Below are 22702 nucleotides of genomic sequence, written 5' to 3' on the forward strand. Positions count from 1 at the left end.
ACACATTCATCCACTGGTGGCAGAGGGTACCAGTGTATGTTCTTGCCACCTGTTGCTGAGTGACATGAATAGTTTGTTTCCCATTTGCAGAGGCAGGGCTGTGGACAAAATTGGATTTTTTTCAATGTACACACAGAACAGACAGCTACCAGACCATGTGGTTCAACAGTCCTTCTCCAGAATGACTCACCCCACCTTTAAATCTTTTTTTAACATAAGTTATAGTGTCAATGCAACCTTTAAAATATAGCATAAATTTCAACAAATACCCAAATGCATAAACGTCAGCAGCTTTGGAGAAAGGAAGCTGGTCCTCATCCAGTTCTGGACTCATTTTTTGGACAATCTCTGGAGCCAGATAGTAGATCCAGCCCTGAGGTATCCGCAACATGTTCTTTCTTCTACAAACACACACACACATGCAAACACATACAATATATGTATATACATATATATGTATATATATGATAGACAGATAGATAAACAGCACTAATGAAGACAACTGTGGATATCCAGAAATATAGATGATAGACTGTTTACTGTTTATTTCACTCCTACCTGCCTTCTTGTACCACTCCAGACATCCCAAACAGGCCAAAGTCTGTAATGACCACCTTGTTTGTGTCATAGAACACGTTCTTCGACTTCAGATCCTTGTGAATGATGCCTTTGGCATGCAAATAACCCATTCCCTGTAAAAGAAATGGATTTGCTGACCACAAGACATTTCTATGACCAAGAGTGGAATATGAGTGGTAGCTGGTATTCTTATTCATGTCATTTAAAGGTTAGGAATTAAATTCTTCTAATAAAAGAATCAAATCATCAAATCAATCTGAAATAAAGATACCAGGTTACCGTACCGGGATATATATAATCTCATCTAAATAAAGGCATCATAATTTCATTGCACACTTTACAGACCAATACTAGTATTGGTATAGTATTGATATTTAAGAATTGAAAAATCATTTCTAAGGATTTAATGGCCAATGTTTATTTTTTAACATGGGCATATAACACAAACAAACATATTGATAGGATCCCTTAAATCTGGGTGCGTGGTGTTCTTGCTCATACCCAGCATATTAAATTCTCTTACTTTTTCTGCATTCAACTAGATTCCCTCCTGCACATCTCCAGCACATCTTTGGCATTTCTCCCCGGCAATTTCTTGTTATCGATATGCCAACATATACTGTATGCTATTCCTGATATATCTCTGAAAAATTTTAATGCTCAGAAAGGGTTGCTTACCTTTACGATATCCTGTGCTATCTGTCTGGTTTTATTGATGTCTAGCATGTGACCTCTTTCTCTTACAACAGAGTATAGAGTCAAACCTTGACAGAAACTGCAGAGAAAATACATACATTATTGTTACTAAAACCGAATTCACAGATCAATATCACAACACACATATTCACCAAAAAAACACATCACACGTAATAATAATAAAGAATAACACATAAAATCTCAAGGGGTAAACAAATTTGGAATTTAGGGAATAACAGCAGAATTGAAATCTTTTATATTTTAGGTGACGAGTCTTGCAGCTGCACCTGGTGATGATGGCGAGGTGGGGAGGAGCCATGCAGGCACCCATGAACAAGACAACGTTCTCGTGCCTGGTCTGCCGGTAGTTCATCACCTCCTTCTTAAAGAGCTTCAGGTGATCCTGGTTGTTGCCGTCAATCTCCACAAGGCGAATGGCCACTTCACCGTGCCAGCGTCCTTTATGCACCTTCCCCCAGCGACCCTAGACAGCCACAAAGTCAAACGTGTGTTGGACCCAAATGATGATTTATGTTTTCATACCAACATTTAGTGTATCTATTGTATCTATCTGTCTTCACCTTGCCAATGAGCTCTCCCAGCTGCAGCTGCTCATACGGAATGTCCCATTCCTGCAGGTACACGCTGGTCTGGCTGGCCTTACGAGAGACTGGACCCCTCCAGCGCCCAACGGCCCTGGGACAATATATTGAAGAAGGCAGGTCCTCCAGCCCATCCTCATCACACTCCTCAGTGCTCTTTTTTCTGATGCACTGGTCAGCTGCTTCCTCTGCCTCAGCTGGGTACTCTTCCTCTGCCCCCTCCTCCTGAAACCAATGAGGGAAGTGAACATGGACACATTAACGTTTAATTAATGATTGAACTCAGTTCAAAGCACTTTAAAAAGAAAGGCAACAACGAAAGCAATATGAGAACAATGTGAAAATAAGTAGCAGAAGTCAAGTTGGAAAGCATTATTTAAAGTTCATACAATGGTACATAATTAGCAGGGGCACAATGTAAGGGCCTTGATGGGTCTTTACAGTTGAGTACTAGAATTTGTTTGTTTAATTCTTTATTTAATACAACCGCAGGGGTTAGATGCAACTTTTGTAAAGCACTGGCTCCAAAGGCCATTAAGCCCCTAAATTTGGTGGCCAAAGCATATTTTTAGTGGCCCAAATGCAAACCTATGTGACAACAATCCAGATAAGGTAACTCAGCAAATATGGTCCATTTTCTCACAGTCTCTTAGGTCACAGTCTTTCTTATCAGTTCTTTTCCATTGAGAAATAATTGCTTTAAAATCTTTTTAAAACATTACATATATCAAATATCTCACTTTAAACAAATCTAAAATGTCAATACGGTAAATAATATTCCTGACATCACAGTAGTGAGTGAGGTTTAGAAAGAATGAAGAACACAGTCATCAGTTAGTAGTCAGTCATTCCTCCTGTCCTCTGTCCTACCTCTGCTGTCTCAGTGAGCAGCTAAGTTTGCAAGAATTTGCTAAATTTTAAAAACACGTGGCACACTAAGCTAAACTGTTAGACTGCATACAGACAACTTTTTTGTTTTAGCTTGTTTGTAACAATTTTTTTGTTATCCAAGCTAGCATGCTATGCCCTACAGAGGTGGTGGATAAGTGACAGTGGACAGAGCAGATTGAAATATTGCTTTTTTACATGCTTGTTGTTGGACGGGTGTATTGATTAAGTATTGGCTTCTTCCTCACAAGGTTTTGTGGCACTAACAGTAACCACCGTTGCTGGGGGACCTCAACCCTGACACAGACAAAACAGGAGATGCTATAGCACGATAAAAAATTATACCAAAAGTTTAAAAGTACAGATAAAGAACTCGTAACGTCAGAGCTTATCAATACTGATGTTACAATTTTTAATCATTTATCCCTGGAACCTGTTTAATACTGGGTTTTGGTACCATGCCACTGCCTCATACACTGCCTCCCTCCAAGCATTGTGCCTGAATCAGTCACTTCTGCAATAAAGATATTACAAAAAGAAGTAGAAAAAGTTTAATGCATGTTTTTTTTTTCATTGCCTGCCTTTTGTGTTCCTAATTCTTTCTGGAATGCTGTACTAAAAAAGGCTGAATGAATCAGGATGTTTGTGAAACTGTTGGGTACCATTGGCAAAGACAATTTCCCCCTTTATCAGCTGGTAATCAAATCATTCAGAAACAGAGAGAACACAACCACATTTAAGAATTCTTCCAACTTCGATTGATGACAAAATATGTCAGTGACCCAAAAAGCACACCATTACTATGAATAAGACAGGCAGACAAGATTTCATGACAAAACAAGCAGTTAACACTGTTTTCACCTTTGTTTGGTGATGAAACTCACTGTATGTAACTTCTAGCACTCACCCCCTCTTGATCTGCTGATATTAGCTGTGTCTCAGCGACGGCCATCTGTGACTCACTGAGGGAAAAAATCACAAAAAAAATCAATGCTGTCTAGTGGACAGACTATGTGATGGAGATTGTTTCAGGGCCTCAAACATATCTTTGATTTGTCTGTGCAGACATTTCTTACTGCTTATCAGCCAGTGCATATGAAATGTGAAAAGCTAAAATCAGCCAACATGGAACCTCCTCTGCCATCTCTTACCAAGGCTCATGGTAGCTGCCAGAATGTTGACCAGCAGTATATGTGGGAGCAGGAACATCTGTTGGAAAATATAACTTCAGAATACTGCAATACTACGTACTACAATACTAAGTAATTCTCATAATTGAAAAAGCTATATAAATACTTAACGTATTACTTTATGAATTCAGAACAGAGGATGCTAAATGTTTTATGTCTCAATCTGCCATATATTAGGCCCCTATAAATAATGTGCTTACCCATCTAAAACAACTGAAATAGTCTTTTAATTTAGAAGTTTAAATAGGTACTTAAGCAAATTAGTATTGCTCAGATTAAAACTATGTGAGCCTCTAAAAAGAGTCAAATAAACTGTAACTTTAAAAATGCATATTTTCCCTCAGTTTCAGCCCTGCTCATGGACTAAAACTGTCTTTCTTTCATACAAAAACTGAGCTTTCCAAAAACGGTCTTCAGAGTCAACATTTCTGAAAACTTCTATTTTCAGCCTGTTTGGGGGAAGCAAAGCTTTAGCAAAATTATGTTGTAAACCTGCCCAGCCAGGGTTGGGGACTGTGTGGCACATTTCGTCAACAAACTCTCCCTGTGACCTATCACTGTAAATCTCAGCTGTTGTAATGAATGCTGCTACTATTTATGGTGATTTTGTCACATAGTGCTGTGAATAATGATTTTATCACCATGTCGTAGCTTGAGAATGAGTAACTGCTGTTCCAGAGGTTTTTCTATCTGTATGCATTTTTTGAGTATAACACTGAATCTTTATTTAAATACACTAAATATCATTGAAATATTGAATACAGTACTTGGCTACTTCAGTTTTTCAAAAACCTTTCATTGAAAATCTGACAAGTAACACTTAGAACATTTTCATGCCAAAATGCAATTCAAAATACATACAGTTGTCACAGTATCAAAAAGCCCTCCATCTTATCTTCCTCCCATCCTCCTCCCATCCTATCTTCAATGAGGGTTATAATATTTGCTGTTTTAGAGAGGTGTTGATCCAACATTATGGTCATTTTGGAGACTGAAGTTTGTGCTGCTGTTGAACTGTTTGTCATTATATTGAGGTGTTTCTAATATTTTGAAACCCATTTATATATCAATGAAACCTGTAGAACCTGTATTGTTGGTAATCTGCTTATATTACACATTGCTTTTGTGTATGTGAGTGATACCAGTGACAGGGTGTTGACCTGGGAAGTGGAAGCGGTTGTCCCGGGAACCCTGCGGTGATGGGTTGGGTTTGGGGGTGGCACTGAAACTCGGGGGGTTACTTTGCTGTAAATGTGCTGGGGAAGAAGGTGCAGAGGAGGTGGCTGACGATGGGTTACTGCTGGAGTCCATGTGGTTTAAATTGGGCTCCACCTAAGACACCCACCCAGCAATCACACACACACACACACACACACACACACACACACACACAATTCTATTGTTATAATAGTAAGTACCTTCCATTGACACCAGTTATTTCTTGCACATTGAAACTCTACATCTACATGTTCCACATTTCTAATTTTTACCAAAACAGTTATCTTGAGAATGAAAACCACAACAGCAGACCAAAACAGGTCCGGCATTAATCCTTTTTCTTTCTCTCCCTCTGCTCCTAGACTGAGTGCATGGAGGCGGGGCGATCTGCTCGGCAGCAGGGCTGATCAGACTCACCTGCTTCTCATCGCGTAATCAAGCCGGCTACTTATGCCGGCTCCAAACTTGCTCCTGTGCCAGAGTATTGTGTTTGCTTGTCTCATGTGCCCTGTTCTCGAACTGATCTCCTGCCTCACGTTGTTTGTGCTAGTTGATATACATTTCCTTTGTACTTTGTTATTCTCCAGTTTGAGCATTCTCCTGGATACTTTCTGTTTTTGTAAGTACTTCGTCTTTTGTTCCATTTGACTCTTATTTGCTACTTTTCCCTTTAAGGTGATTTTCAGTTGTTTTTTCCTCTCGTTGAGCGTTTTCCCGTTACGGTGATTTTTTTGTTGGTTTTTCACGTGTCCGCTTTGTACGATTTTACTCTACTCTACGGCGATTTTCTGTTGTTACTTTTGTGAACATAAACTTGTGTTTTTGTACTCTGCATCTGGGTCCTGGCAATTCCTTACACGAACCGTGACAAACAGACTTCAAAACATATTATGAGAAAAGTAACTTGTACTTACCCTTTTAGTTATTGCCTTTGGTAAAGTGCCAAACTGCAGTGGGATTTCTGCTGTGTGATCAATCCGATTATTGATATCTGATGGCACTGATTCTGCCCTGCGCATCCTTGGCACTACAAGTGAGATTAAAACATTAGCAAATTTTACATCAAACTAAATACTGAAGTATAGGTTCACAATTTTTCAACACTATCCATGGATAAACAAATCCATGGATACTAAAAAGTAGCACCTCCTACACGTAGATGATTTGAATCAGCAGTTGATGCTTGAGGTAACTTAGGCCCTGTTCACACGACAATGCTCGTGGGTGAAAATGACAAAATATTTTATTGGATGTGCCTTTTTTTTAGGCGGCGACGGCGTTTTTGGGACTTAAAAAAGCAAAAAAGTGAAACCCCCCTCCAGAGTGGAAATCTTAAAAACATTCCACCGTCGTGTTCTGGTCTAAAGGGTAAAAACGCAAAAGTGTGCTCCAATCTGCCAGAGCCCGTCCCTTACATTCTCTGGATCTGCTCCTGTCGCGTACCTGTTTACGTCACAGGCTTGCGTATGCATGCAGATTTCCCCCTAAAAACGCTCGTCTAAATGCGGAATAAAAAGTGAGAAAGCAACGCCACTTTTGCATTTTCTGTTCACATCGTTTCCGTGTAAACATAGCCTTAATCCAAATGGCATGATAAAAAGCTTGGTTCAAGAATGGCACTTACCAATTTTTTCACCTGTCAATCTGCAATAACATGGTCAGGTGTTGGAACTTACAGCTTTTAATTCAAATCCCCCATCACCATCTACTGACAGTTTCTAATAAATAATGTGAAAGATGGTGTCCAGAGGAAGAGACAAGGTTGCATACAAATCCAACTGTCAGGGCCCAAACATCAGGCATCTACTGGATAAGCTTAACAGCACCAGTTCATTGGTGGGGCTTGAGGCAAAGAAGCACCCATTCTCTCTGTAACCAGGTAGAACCAGGTTGACCGTGCAATCACATCATCCCTAGTTCCAGTTGCATGTCATTTCTCATCTCTCCTGTACTGTCCCTGTTGTAGTAAAGGCAAAAATGCCCAAACTACAGTAAACTATTAAAAATTTTGAATTTGATTTGTGAGTGACGGTGTGTCAGGAATATTGAGATGTGCATTAGAATTAAACACCAAAAAAGCTAAAGTAGTAAAAGTGCTGTTTGTGTTGCTTACATGTTAGAAAGGATATCCGACATGAAGGAGCATCTTTGGTACACTTGTTGTGGCACTTTAACCTGTGAACAGATGGATATGATGTACCCTATTGAGACCATAACAAGAGTTACTAAACTCAAACAAACGGAGTGAGGGAGGTTATATTAACATTCTCTTACTTGCAGTGTTTGCACTTGACACCAAACATCATGCTCTTGCGACACACTTGGCACATCTGGGAGAGCCAGGACTTGGTTGAAAACCTACAAAGGACAGAAAAAGAAAGAACAAAATAAATATTTATAATGACACTATATTCTAACATTTGATGCAGATTAATGAGCCTGAGAAGTAAAGTTAACAAGTATGAAAGACCAGAAATCTGAGGGAGAGTAAGTTCACCTCAAACCAGTCTGCCCATCTTTTTGGTTGAGTTGTACTTTTGACCCTACATTCAAGGACAGCAACAAACAAAGTAATCTCAAAGTAGCATACTTTACAAGTCTAAGTCTAAAGGCCCACTGGGGACCATGTAAGTTGTGATGTTTAACACAACCCAGGACAGAACAAACAACTAATGATGATTTTGCTGTTCTTGAATAGCTAAATGAAGCCACGAAAATAAAGTTTGTCCTGAGCATGATGGTAGAGGGGGTGCAGCTATTACGCAGACTGGGAATAGCTATTAACTCTCCCCAACAATTCAGTATCATAAAATGTCAAGATGAAAGAAAAAAAGAGCATGACAACAACTCAAGTGTAACCTTTCACACAAAGCCCACATACACGAAAAATAATGTAACACATCAACCACAATGTCCACAGCATGATGTATAGCAACTGTCATGTTTTCCTAAAGTCTTTTATTCTAAACAAGACTGGTAGTTAATAGGGGTGATGGTAACTGACCTGTGTGTTACAGCCAGGCCAATGTCTCTCCTCAGTGTCTGAGGGGAATTCCTGTGCATTGTCACATCTGAGAAGAACATTAGGATGTCACATGTAAAAAACATAAAAAGAAACAGTGGATGAACCAGAATCACAGAAGCACTAAAAGACAGCATCTGTTATAGGGACTCACTGTCGAGCAGGGTGGGGTTGGCAGGCATCATGTATGGGGCTGAGGCTGGGACAGGGCCTGGTGTTCGGGCAGACAGCAGCGGTGACTGCAATGCTGAGTCCTCAAGACTGTTCCCACAGCCATTTATATGAATAGCAGCCAACACTTTATTCTTCTTACAGGTCCTGCAAGAACAGAGAACAATAAACAACTAGTGTGGTCCATTTCTTCCTGTGACGCTGTGTCTTCACATTATGCGCCACTCATTACTCGGCAGTATAGTTAAATGAATACATTCAGAATACTGATTTGAAAAGAACAGATTTTCTCACCACGATACATAAAACTCAGAATACCTTGATTGACCAATCAAGAGTAAATCCAAGTATTAGGAACCGCTCGCAGTGCAAATAAAGTGTGCAAACAGGAGTGGTATTTCCTTTGTCTTCTAATTTCAAAAAGACTAGCTGTCATTTCTGTGCATTTGTGTGTGTGTGTGCAGCCTAGGAACTAATCGTTACACAGCTTCATTTCCACTCCCACAATTATCCACAAATAGATGTAGAAACACTCTTAAACACCTTTGTGTATTGGTACTTGTGTCTGTTCCCCTACTCATTAGACCTGTCAATGAGAAGAATGGAAAATAAGAAAAGGGGAATTTACCCAACAGTGCTGCATCAGTGGTGTTCTCCAACAGCATCAGAACAGCTGTCATTACACACAGCTGTTTAGCATGGCTGTCGTCAGCACCTTAGAAAAATAGAGTTGCGACAATCCCATAGGCTTCTGTTGGAATTAGTAACGTGTAATGTGTTGTGGGGCAATGGATAGTTTCAAACATGGAGGAGTGCCAGCACTCACCCCCATTCATTTTTAGTCTTTCCCAAGCATGCTTGCTGGGAAGTTGATGAAATGACTGCATTTTAGACATTTTAATGGATTAGATGACCTCCAATGAATCTAGTCAATGGTAGTGTTGTATTTGTCAACTTTAGTGTTTATGTTTATGTTTATTTATTAAAAGACACTAACTTGTATAACCAAATGTCAGTTGACCTGCATTCACATCAAGTTAATGACAGTTATTGCTGTTCGGTTGGCATACAAAGTTTGTCTTCGGTTCAAATCACAACAAAGGAACAATGGATTTCAGAGGTCAGTAAACATGCTGGAGCCAAGGTACACAATTCCACCAAAGCCACACTTTAGTCGCACATGATACCAGCTCCAGTGTTGTGCCTGAATGCGTTCATTGAACGATCGTTCATGAACTTGTTCATATTTTGGGTGAACGTGATCTGAACGTACTGTATTACTGCCTGATGAACGTTACTATGAACTCGTTCATTCTGGTGTCTGTGAACCGCTCGCTCTCTCAGTTTAACTTCGTTCAATAGGGTGCCAGGTTTCTATAGCGCCTTCCAGGTGAAAACCCGACTATAACACACCGTAAACAGGCCTTAATATGTAGCGTAAAAAACACCCAATCTGGCAACACCAGCCACCAGTGTTGCACAGCTGCATGCGTCATCAAAACAAAAAGCAGCATGGAGGTGACAAAGCAGCAAGGAGGCGTCGTATGATCATTTAAACAAGTTTTATGACAAGGTCAGTGAGGATGGGAAAATTCTTACATTTCTGTGCAAACTTTGCCCGCCGGCTTTCAAAAAGAAAATCCGCACATCATTCACATCCACAGCAAAACATTTGCACCTTAAGGACTACTGTCCTGTTTTTCTTCTAATAGTTCCTCATTAAAAAAGACCATTCAAGCAGCAAGTTTTTCCTCATGTTTTTGAGAATATACTGTTGGGGTGAAAGCTGCAGCTGCTACTAGTGTGGACTGAATGGACAGCAACGAAGCGTTAAAGCAACAATGGGGGAATGCTGTCCCCTCACTGCTAATGCAAACCCTGGTAGGATAAGGATTCAAAATTGGATATGAAGATGAAATCTGACACATAGTTACAGTGTCAAAACTGAGCAAATAATTACTGTCTGTGGTTCTATATGGGCTGTGGCAATAATTTTGAAGAATAATAGCTTGCAGCAACATATGGAAAAAAATAACTATGAACTAGTTCATTTTTGGAATGGTGAACTTAGTTCAAAATTTTGAATGATGAACTATGAGCTGAACTAGTTCATTTTAAAATTTGTGAACTGAACTTTGAACTAGTTCATGGGGAAAGTTAACTTTCCCAACACTGATCAGCTCTGTACCAAGAAACAAAAGCTAAAGTGACACAGAGTCACAAAGAAGCAGAGTGCATCTCAGTAACCACTGGGTGAACTTCACAAGCTACACAGAGATTGTCCCTTTTCCAGTCAAACACTGGACTCAACACAGCTGAGTGTTTTGCACACACAATTTAAACCTCACTTCACCTGTGGGTTAGAACTCTCTGCTTGATCGAGTGAGGCATGTAGAAGCATTTTTTCACCACAGTTCAACTAACCTTCCAGTGCATAAACTGATCATCATGGATCATGGTCACCCTATGAAACAGCTCTTTGAATTATTCTATATAAGGACTGCTACTGATGGCTGCATTGTTTCCATTTTGAAATGGCACATGGTTCAATCATTCATCACCAAAGACAATTCATGCCATTTTTTTTCACATGCTTAGGTCATGGCTGGCTACTTGTATTTCATTTTATGAAAGAGGGAAAGCAGAAGCACTTTGAGTTAAAATATGAATGCGAAATACTGTATACACTAATCTATTAATAAATGGCTTTTTTTTCTTTGTTTTTTTTAAATATCACAACATATATCATATCATGGCCTTAATATCAAGGTAATATCGTATGAGTGATGAGTTTTTGATATTGTTACATCCAAAGTAGCTAGTTCAACTAGATAACATGGGTAGCGTGTATCTATCAAGGTTGGGTCATAAGATCAGCAGCATATATATGGATGATCACAGTAAAAAGAAAATATAACCGCAGATAGTAATTGTATTCACTCTCCCTTGCACTCAAAGCTGTCTCTTAGGCCAGCTACTTGTGCATGATCACAAAACTGTGAAAAAGTCATATTCTAACAGATGTCAGATAGAAACAGTGATAGTTTTTTTCCTATTTGATATTAACCAGCTAAATTGTAAGGAGACATGGCTATAGTATTAATTCAAAAACTCACTTGAATGTAGCCGGCTCCTCAATGCGGTTGGCCAGCTGTGACTCATGACTCTTGCTTCTTGTCAGTGCAATGTTGGGCAGGAACTGCAGCAGTTTGCGGGAAGGCAGTGGAGGTGTGAGAGAGGGCTTGTCTGTGCGTGTCTTTGAGGCTTGGGTAGCTGGAGGGGTCCTTGGCTCCTGAGTGAAGGTGTCAGTCATTTCCTCAGATGATATATAAGGTTTCAGGTCATTTGAACAAGGTACCACTGATATGGATATAGAGCGGCCATGGGTGCTGGTGGGCTGCAGGGGAGTGGAAGGGCAATCAGAGCTGGAGGGGGGTTGAATGGGGGGGAAGGCATCACTGTCCTTTAGGTGCTCGGAGCTGCAGGAGCCAGAGTCAGGCATCAGGTCATCTCCTTGAGTCAAAGAGTGAAGATCACAAATGAGCAACTAGAGTACACATAGTTACTTATTACAAAAATATGTTTACTTGTGAAATATAATCAGCTTTGAAACATAAATTCTAAATAAAATATATCTACTATAATACCATCTGAAATTTAATCCAGTTTACTGATCACCCTCTTTTGCTGTTTAGTAACTGCTTTCACATTTAAAGAGTTTTAAACCAGTGTAGTACACCATACAGTACAATGTGCATAAAACACTAAAAGTCAATGTATCCATACAACAAAAACTTATTATTAGACATAGGTGTGATAACTGAAGAGTTCTATGTATTTACTGGGCAAACTATCAACCTGTCTACCTGTCTGCCAATTTTTTGATTCGCCACAGGGATGTCAAAATTGGCCAAAAATTATGTTTGAGTGTTTTCTCTTAAAAAAGTTTCAAAACCATTCAAATATTTATTGTGGCGCATTATGTTCATAAGGGTACTCTGTCAGCCCCATGGAGATAACACCAACTCCATGACTGACTGCATAACAGAGTACATTTACTTCTGTGTTGACAAGATCAGACCCACCAAGACAGTCAGATGCTACCCCAATAACAAGCCCTCGATTGCCAGTGAACCAAAGGAGCTGCTGAACATCTGGCCCATCTTTGACCTGAGGTGGCCACCTCCCTGGACCCGCTGCAGTTTGCCTACTGGCTAGAGATTGGTGTTGAGTTGTTGAGTGTTGTTTGATTTCTCCAGTGCCTTTAACACAATTCGGCCTATGCTGCTGTGAGAGAAGCTCCAGGAGACAAATCCACAACCTCCTAGATTATGGACTTCGTGACAGACAGACCTCAGTTTCTGAGACTGAGGAGATACATGTCTCAGCATGTGGTCAGCAGCACAGGACAGGGGACAGGGGACTGTACTCTCACCTTTGCACTTTACACGGTACACCTAAGAGTTGTAGTACAGTACAATTCACAGTCCTGTCATCTGCAGAAATTCTCTGATGACTCTGCAATTGTGAAATGTGTCAGTGATGGAGGAAGACTGAGTACAGGGAACTCGTGGACGGCTTTATGGAATGGAGTGGAAATAACCATCTACTCCTAAATGTGATCAAGGCAAACGAGATGACTGTGGACTTCAGGAGGACCAGGGGTAATTTACTATTACTAGTACTGTTTCCATCCTTGGAGAGGAGGTAGAGGTAGTGGAGGGGCTACAAACACCTTGGAGTTCACTTTGACAACAGACAGGACTGGAAATGTAACACTGAGGCTGTCTACAAGAAGGTACAGAGGAGACTTTCTCAAGTCTATCAATCTGTTGTTGCAAGTGCAATTTTCTTTGCAGCCACCTGTTTGGGCAGCAGAACCATTGTCAGTGACACGAAGAAACTGGTAAAGGCTGTCTGAGCTGGGGACTGTTCTGGAGCCCCTAGAGTTGGTTCTTGAGAGAAGAATGTTGCACAAACTCAACATAATGGACAACACCTCACATCACCTGCATGACTTATTAATCTGACAGCAGGGTATTTTCAGTTGGAGGCTTCATCAACTTTGCTGTAGTAAAGACCACTACAGAAAGTCTTTCCTACCCACTGCAATAATGCTGTACAATGACTCTGCTCTGTGCACGGAGAGGAGACTTATCATCTGATGGTCTGCACACTGAACTTTATTTTCCTGAATAACTTTGCACATCCAACTTTGATATGTGAGTGCTCTAACTTATCTTCTAATCTATTTTTTCATTCTGTCTTTTTTCAACCAATGAGAGACATGCTACTTTAATATTATTTCAACATAGACATGTCTATTAAAAGATTTGCATACCTACACATACAAATAAACAAATTAAATGATGTCCTATACTGTGTTGTTGAGTTATTGGCTTCTTTCATCATTGACATTTTTGATCAACGAAAGTGACACGTGCAAGTTCCCAATTAGTGCCCGGCCATGTGTCCTGGAAGATCTGATTATAGACACTATATTCCCTATTTTTATGTGCAAGTGACTTATGTAAATTTTTGAAGTTTTTCCAGTATTGACTGAGAGCACTGCAGCTGTCAGCCATGAAACGAGCTCCAATGTAATCCGTCCTGAAAGTGTTTGTTTTTCCACTGACAGGCTCAGATTGTTATCCTTGTTATCCTGTCTGACGACATTTTGGGAGGGATCCCTACAGAGATAGACCTTTTTGTTTAAGGTTAAAGACACACTTTCAGAGAGGCAGCAAAAACAGCGTGTAGAGCTAAATATTTTCACACCTAACTCAGGAATTATTTTTCAAGTGATATTATGAACTACAGATTTAAATATGTTGGACTTCAACAGATTTTCCCAGTAAAAAAAAAAAATAGTTAAACTCCTGGTCAAGGCTTACTTATGGTTCCTAAAGTTTCTAAAAGTAGAAATGGAGCCACAGCTTTCAAATATTAAGCTGCACTCCTGTGGAACCATCTTCCACTCTCGGTCTTGGGGGCAGACACCTTCTCTACATTAAAGAGTAGGCGTTAAACTTTCCGTTTTGATATACCTTACAGTTACTGCTGGCTCAGGCTTGCCTTGGACAAGCTGCAATAGGCTTAAAGGTTTAGGTTTCTGCTTTCAGGTTGGTTGGCTACACCCCGGCCACTTCGACCTGGCCTTGACGCAGCTGCCCCCTTGTTTTGGTGACATGAAGTTCAGTTGCGTACATCAACACCTCATCTTTCTAAAGGGCTACTGCAGGAACAGTGATATCCCCTTTGTTTGGAATTCCACTGCCTTTTTCAATAGGACTCAGCATTTTCAACCAGATGGCCTCCATCCCTCTTCACGCCTTTTGACCTTGCACTCCTGTAATTTTTTTACCTCCTGACCTGCTTTGAGTCCACCTAACTGTATCTCCCTGGACTCATACATCATATTTCTGCTACAATTACACCTAGATGCCCACCCAGCTACAATTTTCTGAATAGACCCTGGGTAACTGGCTGTGGTGCTGGTATTGCAGCTGCTTTTAAGAATCATCTCACTTGTATTCTTTTTAGTTTTGGTTCTTTTAAGTGTGTGTTGAAATTTTAACTTTTAATAGTGTGTAATAACTCAATTTGTTGTGTAATAATTTATCAACCCCCAACTCTAATATGAGTTTTCTCAGTGAATTCTCCGAGTTACTGTCCTCTCTTGTGCTTAAATTTGATTGGGCAATTATATTTGGTGATTTTAACATTCACACCGACAATCCCTCTAATTTATTTTGCACAGATTTCACCAATAACTGGGGACACACCCTTGACTTGAGTTTTTACTTTGGCATGTTTCCGAATTCCCTGAATAAGACTGACTTTGTCTCTGACCACAAATGTCCAACTACAATAACCCAGAAACATAAAATCAACTCTTGCTTCTTTAATGAGCAGTCTGCAGTCACATTTTCCAGCTACCTTTCTAATCCGGCCAATTGCCCTACTCACTTCTCCAACATTAATGAAGTTAGTTGGTTGCACCATGTGAGAACAGAAAAAAGCAATCTGCCATATCATACCATTTTTCACACTTCATCGGTTCACTTTTAATCTCTTTATGCAGTTGGATTGTTTTGTTTAACTATTCTTTCAAGGTCAAGAATGAACCCTGAAGGATGGGTTCTGTCCTAATTGATCAAAATACTAAAAATCTACTACAAATGACACAGTGGCCGGACAGCGGCAATACCCCCTGCCTTGAGGTTTCTGATTTTAAATCCAGTATAAAGAAACCCAATATATTTGAAAATGCCCTTTTCAAACGTGGAATGTAAAAATGTATCATATAAGGATTTATCAAAATTACAATTAAAGAATAAATAAATCAACCTGAATCAGGATTTTTTATTTATTGTATTTTATGAACTTCCTGTGAATGACTCCCTTTACAACAAGCGGGGCAGTCAGTGGTCTTAGTTCACCTGTTTCATTAGCACTCTTCAGACAGGAGAGGGCGGCAGTAAGGCGAGAACGATCTTCTGAGTTGGAGCCCAGGCATCTCATGGTGTCCTGCAGCTCAGCGCTGGACATCTGCAGAAACCCATCCACTGAAAGTTTCCCTGCTGCAGCCTGCAGGGGACAAGCAGGATATCTCTGTCAATGCCTGCTTTAGCTGAATGTAGTATCTGCAGAAAGAACACCGGCAGCTTGTCTGCAGATCAGCTGGCACAGCAGGGAACTACCACCCCCATGCAATCAATCAAAGAAAAAAAAAATTCAAGATCAAATTTATTTATTTTTATTTTGTCTGGATACATTTGACTGGGAGAGATTCCGATAAACTATGCTTTAGGGCAGATTTATGCCACATGCAACTTTTTCTTGATAATGATTATTTTCACATTTTGCCCTCACTGAAAGTGACAGCACAGATATAACCAGGTAACATGAGGAGAGAGAGAGGGATATGACATGTAACCAAGTCCTCAGCCAGAGTAGAACCATGGATGCTGTGGTTACAACATTTCATTCCACAAAGTGATGTCTCAGTAAGAATGTTCCCATTCTTTAAGACACATCTCTTAAAGCAGCCAAATAATTTGAGTGATGAACAATTAATTAATTACCATTTTAATTAATCAAAAGAAGAGCCAGGCTGTCATAGAGGAACAATCGTCCCATTTGCAAACAAAAGCAGAAATGAGATACACCGATAAAAGCACAAGATCAAAATCAAGAAGTAAAAACCAGTCTACTGTCATTTTTTCTGAATTGCTGTAAAATGGCAGACTGATTCCTGGAATCTGCTGTCAAACTGTGAAAGCAGTTTGCACTGCTTCTATTTTACTGGACTGTGTTTTCTCAGCCCTTGGTGTGTGTGTGTGTGTGTGTGTGTGTGTGTGTGTGTGTGTGTGTTTAATGAAGAGAATGAGAGAAAGGGACTGGCTTAATCTCCTGGCAACTGGCTGTTTCCTGGATTATGTCTATGGTAAGTGAAATGGACAGGCTGGGATAACAAAAGGCTTACTATTTTTATGTGATGTATTTGGGAGACAATGCTGGGATGGAATTTAGAGGTTGTTTCCCAACTAACTTCTGCTTTCTGTGGAAACATAAATCTTTAGGTTCACATGAATCTGAGTATTGTTTTAATTAAGACTTGAAAAAGTCTGCACCTATCCTTTAATTACTGTAATCAGCGTAGATTGATCACACCCTGCATAACTTCAAATATGCAGCATCAAAGTTCAGGATTCATGGGAAACCAAAAATGTACCCTGATTCAGGTTGATTCATACATTAAATTTAACTCAGGTCCAACACTCCCAAAAATCAAAAAATGTGGTTCTCAGTCTTATGCTATGGAGCTTAGTCTGCGCAATCCAGATCCTATCTTGAAGATCAATCTCAAATCCACTTGATATTACATATTTTAATGCAAACTATAGACATGGGGTCTTTGTGAATAATACAGATAATATAATAATACAGATGAAGGAAAACTATGAATCCCATGAACCATGACACAGCTTTGGTTATGTTTCATTTGTAAAGCATGTGGGGAATGTGCATGTTGATGCATCAAACTGGTTTCTAAATTAAATTAGCATTAAATTTATTTGTAATAAATGTAGGTAGAATAGCAACCATGTTTCTCCAGTTTGAAAATCAAAAGCAATGACAGCAATGATCAGTGACATTTTGTCCATCCTCCTTGAAATGATGCTGCTCTGAGGAACATTTTGTGACAGACACTCTATTATGCGCTAGTGTTGCAATACACATAAAACCAACTGATAATACGGATTAACAGGGGCCCCATCTACATCTAATATGGATAAACTCCACTGCCAGAGGACCTGTCAGGCCAGGAGATAACACAGAGGTGAACAAAGATGGTGAACATGGTAAACGTTATACCTGTTACACATCAGCATGTTAGCATTACATTTGTGAGCATGTTCATATGCTTATAGAAGCATTGAGATCAAAGCACGTTGTGCAAGGCTAGGGTACAGCCTCACAGAGCTGCCAGTATGACAAAACTCCTCTTAGCATGAAAAGGTGTGAAACGGATGATCTGTTCATTCTTCATTCATTAACTGTGATGATTGCCATTTCCACTACTGTTGGCATAATATGTCACAGTACAGGGCTCTCAAGTTTTGAAATGAGTTCAGAGTGAGATTTTGGCGGCGGCTGGGGGCGGGGGTTGGGGTGGGGACAGGGGTCTGATCTGATAAATGACATATAAATTTGTACAACTAAAAATATTTATTTAATTCAGCATTTCTTAGTGCAGGCGTGTGCGTGTCTGTGCGCGCACGCTGTGTCTGTAACACATCATGTAGTTGACCAATCACGTACGGCTGGAACAGAAAAAAAACAAAGCAGCTCCGATCGTTCACTTCAAAGAGCTGGCTATAAGAGCGGTTTTGTTTGCGATCGACACATCACTGATCCCTCTACCTGTTCCACTGTTATAAAAAATAGCGGCGCAACTTGGTGGGCGTTATCCTGGTAATTTTTCTGTATGAGAAATACCAGGCGTGGCTTGTGAGCATATTAACAGGTTGAAATGTATGTGTTCTTTGTAATAGTATTACAAAAGCTACATTTATAAGTAAACCCCTCATTTACAGATCCCATAGCTGGATATTCTGTATATTCCACAGACCTCACTCTGGACACTTTTCATTTGAACTAGTTTCTCACAAAGAAACTGTTCCTATGAAAACTGTTAATGGTGTGGTCTGTGAATATTCCAAGTTAACCAGGACATTGTTTCTGTACACACTGCTGCTGTTTTTTAAATGTGGTTTTGTAATACTGTGAAAAGCACAAATATAATTCCATCCACCTACAATGTAAGCTAGATACCTCAAGGACTAATGAGAAAAACATGGCCCATCATGTCCTCATGGGCAAGACTGAAAAACAGCAGCATCTGTCAGTAGCTCAAATGTGTGTGAATCATGACTCTTATCTGTCATAATTCACAAGAAGCGAGGTGCTGTTTTACTCCCTGACATGCCTGTGACAAGCATTTGTATTCTATTTCTCGCCAACATTCAAAGTTTGCATCCTTCAGCCACGACCCCAATGTTCGCTAAAATAACCAGCCGTCTTTTAACCAACGCCATAGTCTTTCCATACCTTTCCGAATAGTCATTTTAACCGAAACGACAATGTTTCTCTAACCAAGAAGTTTTTGTGCCCTCCACACCTTAACCATAGCAGGGCATATCTGAAAACAAGTACTCCAAATTAAATGTCAAAATATGGCATTTGTAACTGCCCTTTAGAACCACACAGAAATGTTTTCTGATCTGATGCCACAATCAGCAGGATGACATCTGTCTATGTCTTGCCAAACCAATGCATGAAAAATAATTGCAGTTTCTGATGTTCCATCAGACCATGATATAGGTCACACAGGTTACAGTACACACTGTAAACACATTACAGATTGTTAACACCAGAGTCTATTTAACAGTGAGGGGTAGCGTGGCTGTCTGCTGTCACGTGCAGCAGCACAGGGTTTAAAAAAGTATCATAAAGCTGTATGCATGTTGCTGACCTGACTGTTCCTTAAACTTCATTGTTAATCTACCAACACTTATCCATGTATTGTTTTCCTGGATGGAAACATTAGAGATAAGGATAAAAGATGGTGAAGACTCCATTCTATACATCAAAAGAAACAAAAACAAACAAAAAGAGCACCATGAAAAGTGCTCACATGCTGATGATGATGAAAATTCAAGCTCTGCCTTTCTGGACCAAGTGGGTGCAGAGGGTTGAGAACTATACTACTGCCATCAACATTACAGGAGTTGCAAGGCTAAAAGCTTTGCTGTGGCACCTAGTTGGACAGCATGTGCATGACATCTATGACCTGCAAGGAGTAGAGGCAGACAAATACGCTATGTTACACAGAAGCTAAAAAAGTACCAGAAATAAATATTTAGTAAAGCAGTGCAACAGCCAGGAGAAAAACTAGACACATACTGCACCAGACCATACATGCTTGCCAAGAACTGTGAGTTTCCCAATGTAGATCAAGAGATCAAAGGACAACTGATTCAGTGCTCAGAGAACCTGGAATTAGCCTTGACCTTCTTGACCACGAGAAATCACTGGAGCTGCCCAAACAACAAGCAACAGGCACAGAACAGCTATATACACATGGTGCATTCACATGTAAAACAGAGGCAGGACATAAAAAGACTAGGAGCAAATTCTAAGTGATGCAGAGTGAGGGCTGGTCCTAGGTGGTCCTGGTGGTCCTAGGTGGTCTGTGTGCTAGGCTACAAAACAGCTAAGAAGCTAGGCCTAAACAATATCATAGAGACAGTGATGGGCCCTACACCATGGGTTTTCCTCATTGTGAGAACAACCCAAGCCAGAAGATTCAGAAAAAGTGAGAAATAAGAGTGTGATGCAATGTTTACAGTGTGTATAACACAATAGCGTGTTTGTGAAAGTGACAGGGCAGGGAACTGTAGTCTGCAGTCATGTGCAGCGCAAAGGGTTAGCCTGGTATGTACAAAGCACTATAAAGGAATACTTGACACATACGATACATACAATAAAAACAGTAATGAGCAGCATTAGCAAAACGCTTATATTTAAAAACGTGTAACACACACACACACGCATCTACATAACCTTTGTAGATATATTACAGCTTTTCCCCCATCTCTACTTGAGTCATGTGACACGTGTAACTATTGTAGTTTGGAGGTGATGCCTCATTTAGATTCATAAAGCCATTTGGCTTTAGCCAGGTTTCAAATAAGGCCATAAAATTGAGATTATCAGTTATCATGTCCTGAATAAGCAGTGATTTAATAGAAAGTGATATAATGTTAAAAATAATAGCCTTATTATGGTTTCTAAAATTAAGTCTCATTTTAACATCCCTGTCTTCACAAATTATGGCAGGGATGTTGCTGTATTTGTGGAGTAAATGGTTATCCATACTGTGGAGACGTTCTGGGACTTTGCAACTGTCATTTGATGTTTTATCAACTGAATGGGTAAATGCAGGTCATGAACCAGCAGGACCCTGTCTATCAGGAGTGGGTGCATTCAGAATCAAGGTGAGGTTATGAGGGTTATGCCAGGATCTGGGTCAGACAGAGTTAAATACTATATAGTTGATACAATTTTACATCAGTTTTTTGGTCCCTTTCCAGTTTGGGTGTAATCCATCAGTTTTATAAAGGTCATTCTCAGTCAAGAATGAGTCAAAATGGCCGGAAAAAAACACAATCTGTTGCTATACAGAAGTTTTCGCAAACAATAATGGAGTGTAAAAAGATGGCTGAAACGGGGTGAATAGGACCAGATAGAAGACAGTGTTTGCCCAGACTTCCAGTAGTTAATGTCAATGATTCAATCTCATGCTGGAGCTTGATTGATTGTCTGGACATGATATCATTTGTTTCTGCATACACTGTGACTATGTGAACCAAACAGCGAAGTTTAGTGAAAGTTCAAGTAAAACCTACTACATTGCCACCAGAAAGGAAGTAGATTATGGCACTGGGAAGATCCACAAATCAGATAATGGATACCTAGACCTAGAACCAAAACTTCGCAGTTAATATAATTTTTAGGGCCCCTGGAAATTAGCTGTGTTAGCTGTATTAGCATTACTGGAGAAGGTGGCTTCACAGTCAGATAGCAGTGTGGAAAAGAAGGCGCAAGCTCTACTAGGAGCACTGCCGGGTGCATGAGTGGAGTTATCTTTGGGACTAATACTAGACACTCAGGCTTATAGCCTGAGACGTTTGCCAATTGGAGAGCTATTGCAGGAGTTGGAGAAGCTGGATGAGTGGAGGCTTTTGCTTGATGCTATAATTTGTTCTGCTTTGTTCTGTGTGATTTGTTCTGAGCGTAAGAGAATGGGGAAACTGGCTGCTCTGCAATGGGATGGTAAAGAGCAAGGGAAAGACTCCTCCTGCCTGTCACCACCATTGCCCAGGAGGAGCAACTAGGAGTGGGGTTAGTGTCATCTCTTTGTGGCTTGAGTGGGAACAATGGAGACTGACAACCTGAGGCTAGCCAAGAGGAGAGCTCTGTTTGTCTTTGGACAAGATGCATGATGAGAAGTTCATTCGATTGCAGCTCAATTTTTATATATATGATTGCTACTGTTGTAAATTTAGTTGACTGTCAAAGTGGAGAATGTGATTTAACAACATTATCCTTATCAAGATTTGTTGTATGTAGTACACAAACTCACAATCAATGCCAGCTGGGAAGGAACAACTACAATGTAGTATGTTGTAAGCAGTCAGGCTACTGAGATGATCTGGAGGCTGAAAGCAGAGAAATGTTTGTTTGTGGATGTAGGTTGGTCTGTTTGGGGGTGGCTGCGAGTTGGTCTGTTGCACACATGTGCTCAGCATGTATCACTGAAAAAACTTCAAACCAACACATGCACAACAAACACATGCATACTCCCTGCTGCCAAAGCAACACCAACATGTGGAGACAGGTCTTGCCCAGTCCTGTGTACTCTCCAAGCCTATCCTTATCAGAAAATTAGCCTTATAAATTGACTTTCAAGGAGTTTATTAGAACCCATCTTTAAGTTTATTGAGGCAGCAGAATTGTTTTTTTAAACTGTCAGGACCTCATTTGTCAATGATCTTCTTCTATTACTGAATTGGATTGCAGTGAAATTATCATTATTATGATGATTATTATGATTATAGGTAAGCCATTTGTATTCCTAGTTTGAGCTGTGTTGGCTGTTTTAGTTCATTGTGCACATGGGCACAAGTTTTATGTTGCCTTTCCTGTGCCCCTGTTTCAGCAGATGTGCTTCTGCAAGTGTACTGTGATGTAATTATTTGGCTGTT

General features: G+C 40.1%; 1 protein-coding gene across 6 annotated transcripts in view; it reads right to left on the reverse strand.

The window, feature by feature from the left end:
- LOC143323676 (kinase suppressor of Ras 1-like) overlaps positions 1 to 22702 on the reverse strand; it is a 50111-nt gene that overhangs the window by 5440 nt on the left and 21969 nt on the right. For all 6 annotated transcript variants that reach the window (XR_013077410.1, XM_076735672.1, XM_076735671.1 and 3 more), the window contains 15 exons: positions 15809 to 15956; positions 11483 to 11879; positions 8350 to 8513; positions 8178 to 8244; positions 7448 to 7531; positions 7287 to 7348; positions 6088 to 6200; positions 5116 to 5287; positions 3917 to 3974; positions 3673 to 3727; positions 1857 to 2102; positions 1563 to 1759; positions 1258 to 1354; positions 559 to 692; positions 270 to 401 (listed from right to left, as the gene is read on the reverse strand). Coding sequence is in view for 5 of the 6 variants with exons in the window: in XM_076735672.1 (XP_076591787.1) it covers positions 270 to 401; positions 559 to 692; positions 1258 to 1354; positions 1563 to 1759; positions 1857 to 2102; positions 3673 to 3727; positions 3917 to 3974; positions 5116 to 5287; positions 6088 to 6200; positions 7287 to 7348; positions 7448 to 7531; positions 8178 to 8244; positions 8350 to 8513; positions 11483 to 11879; positions 15809 to 15956 (2126 nt within the window). In the remaining variant the exon portion in view is untranslated. The remainder of the gene's footprint in view (positions 1 to 269; positions 402 to 558; positions 693 to 1257; positions 1355 to 1562; positions 1760 to 1856; positions 2103 to 3672; positions 3728 to 3916; positions 3975 to 5115; positions 5288 to 6087; positions 6201 to 7286; positions 7349 to 7447; positions 7532 to 8177; positions 8245 to 8349; positions 8514 to 11482; positions 11880 to 15808; positions 15957 to 22702) is intronic.

Source organism: Chaetodon auriga, chromosome 7 (assembly GCF_051107435.1).
Source record: "Chaetodon auriga isolate fChaAug3 chromosome 7, fChaAug3.hap1, whole genome shotgun sequence".
Classification (NCBI taxonomy): Eukaryota; Metazoa; Chordata; class Actinopteri; order Chaetodontiformes; family Chaetodontidae; genus Chaetodon; species Chaetodon auriga.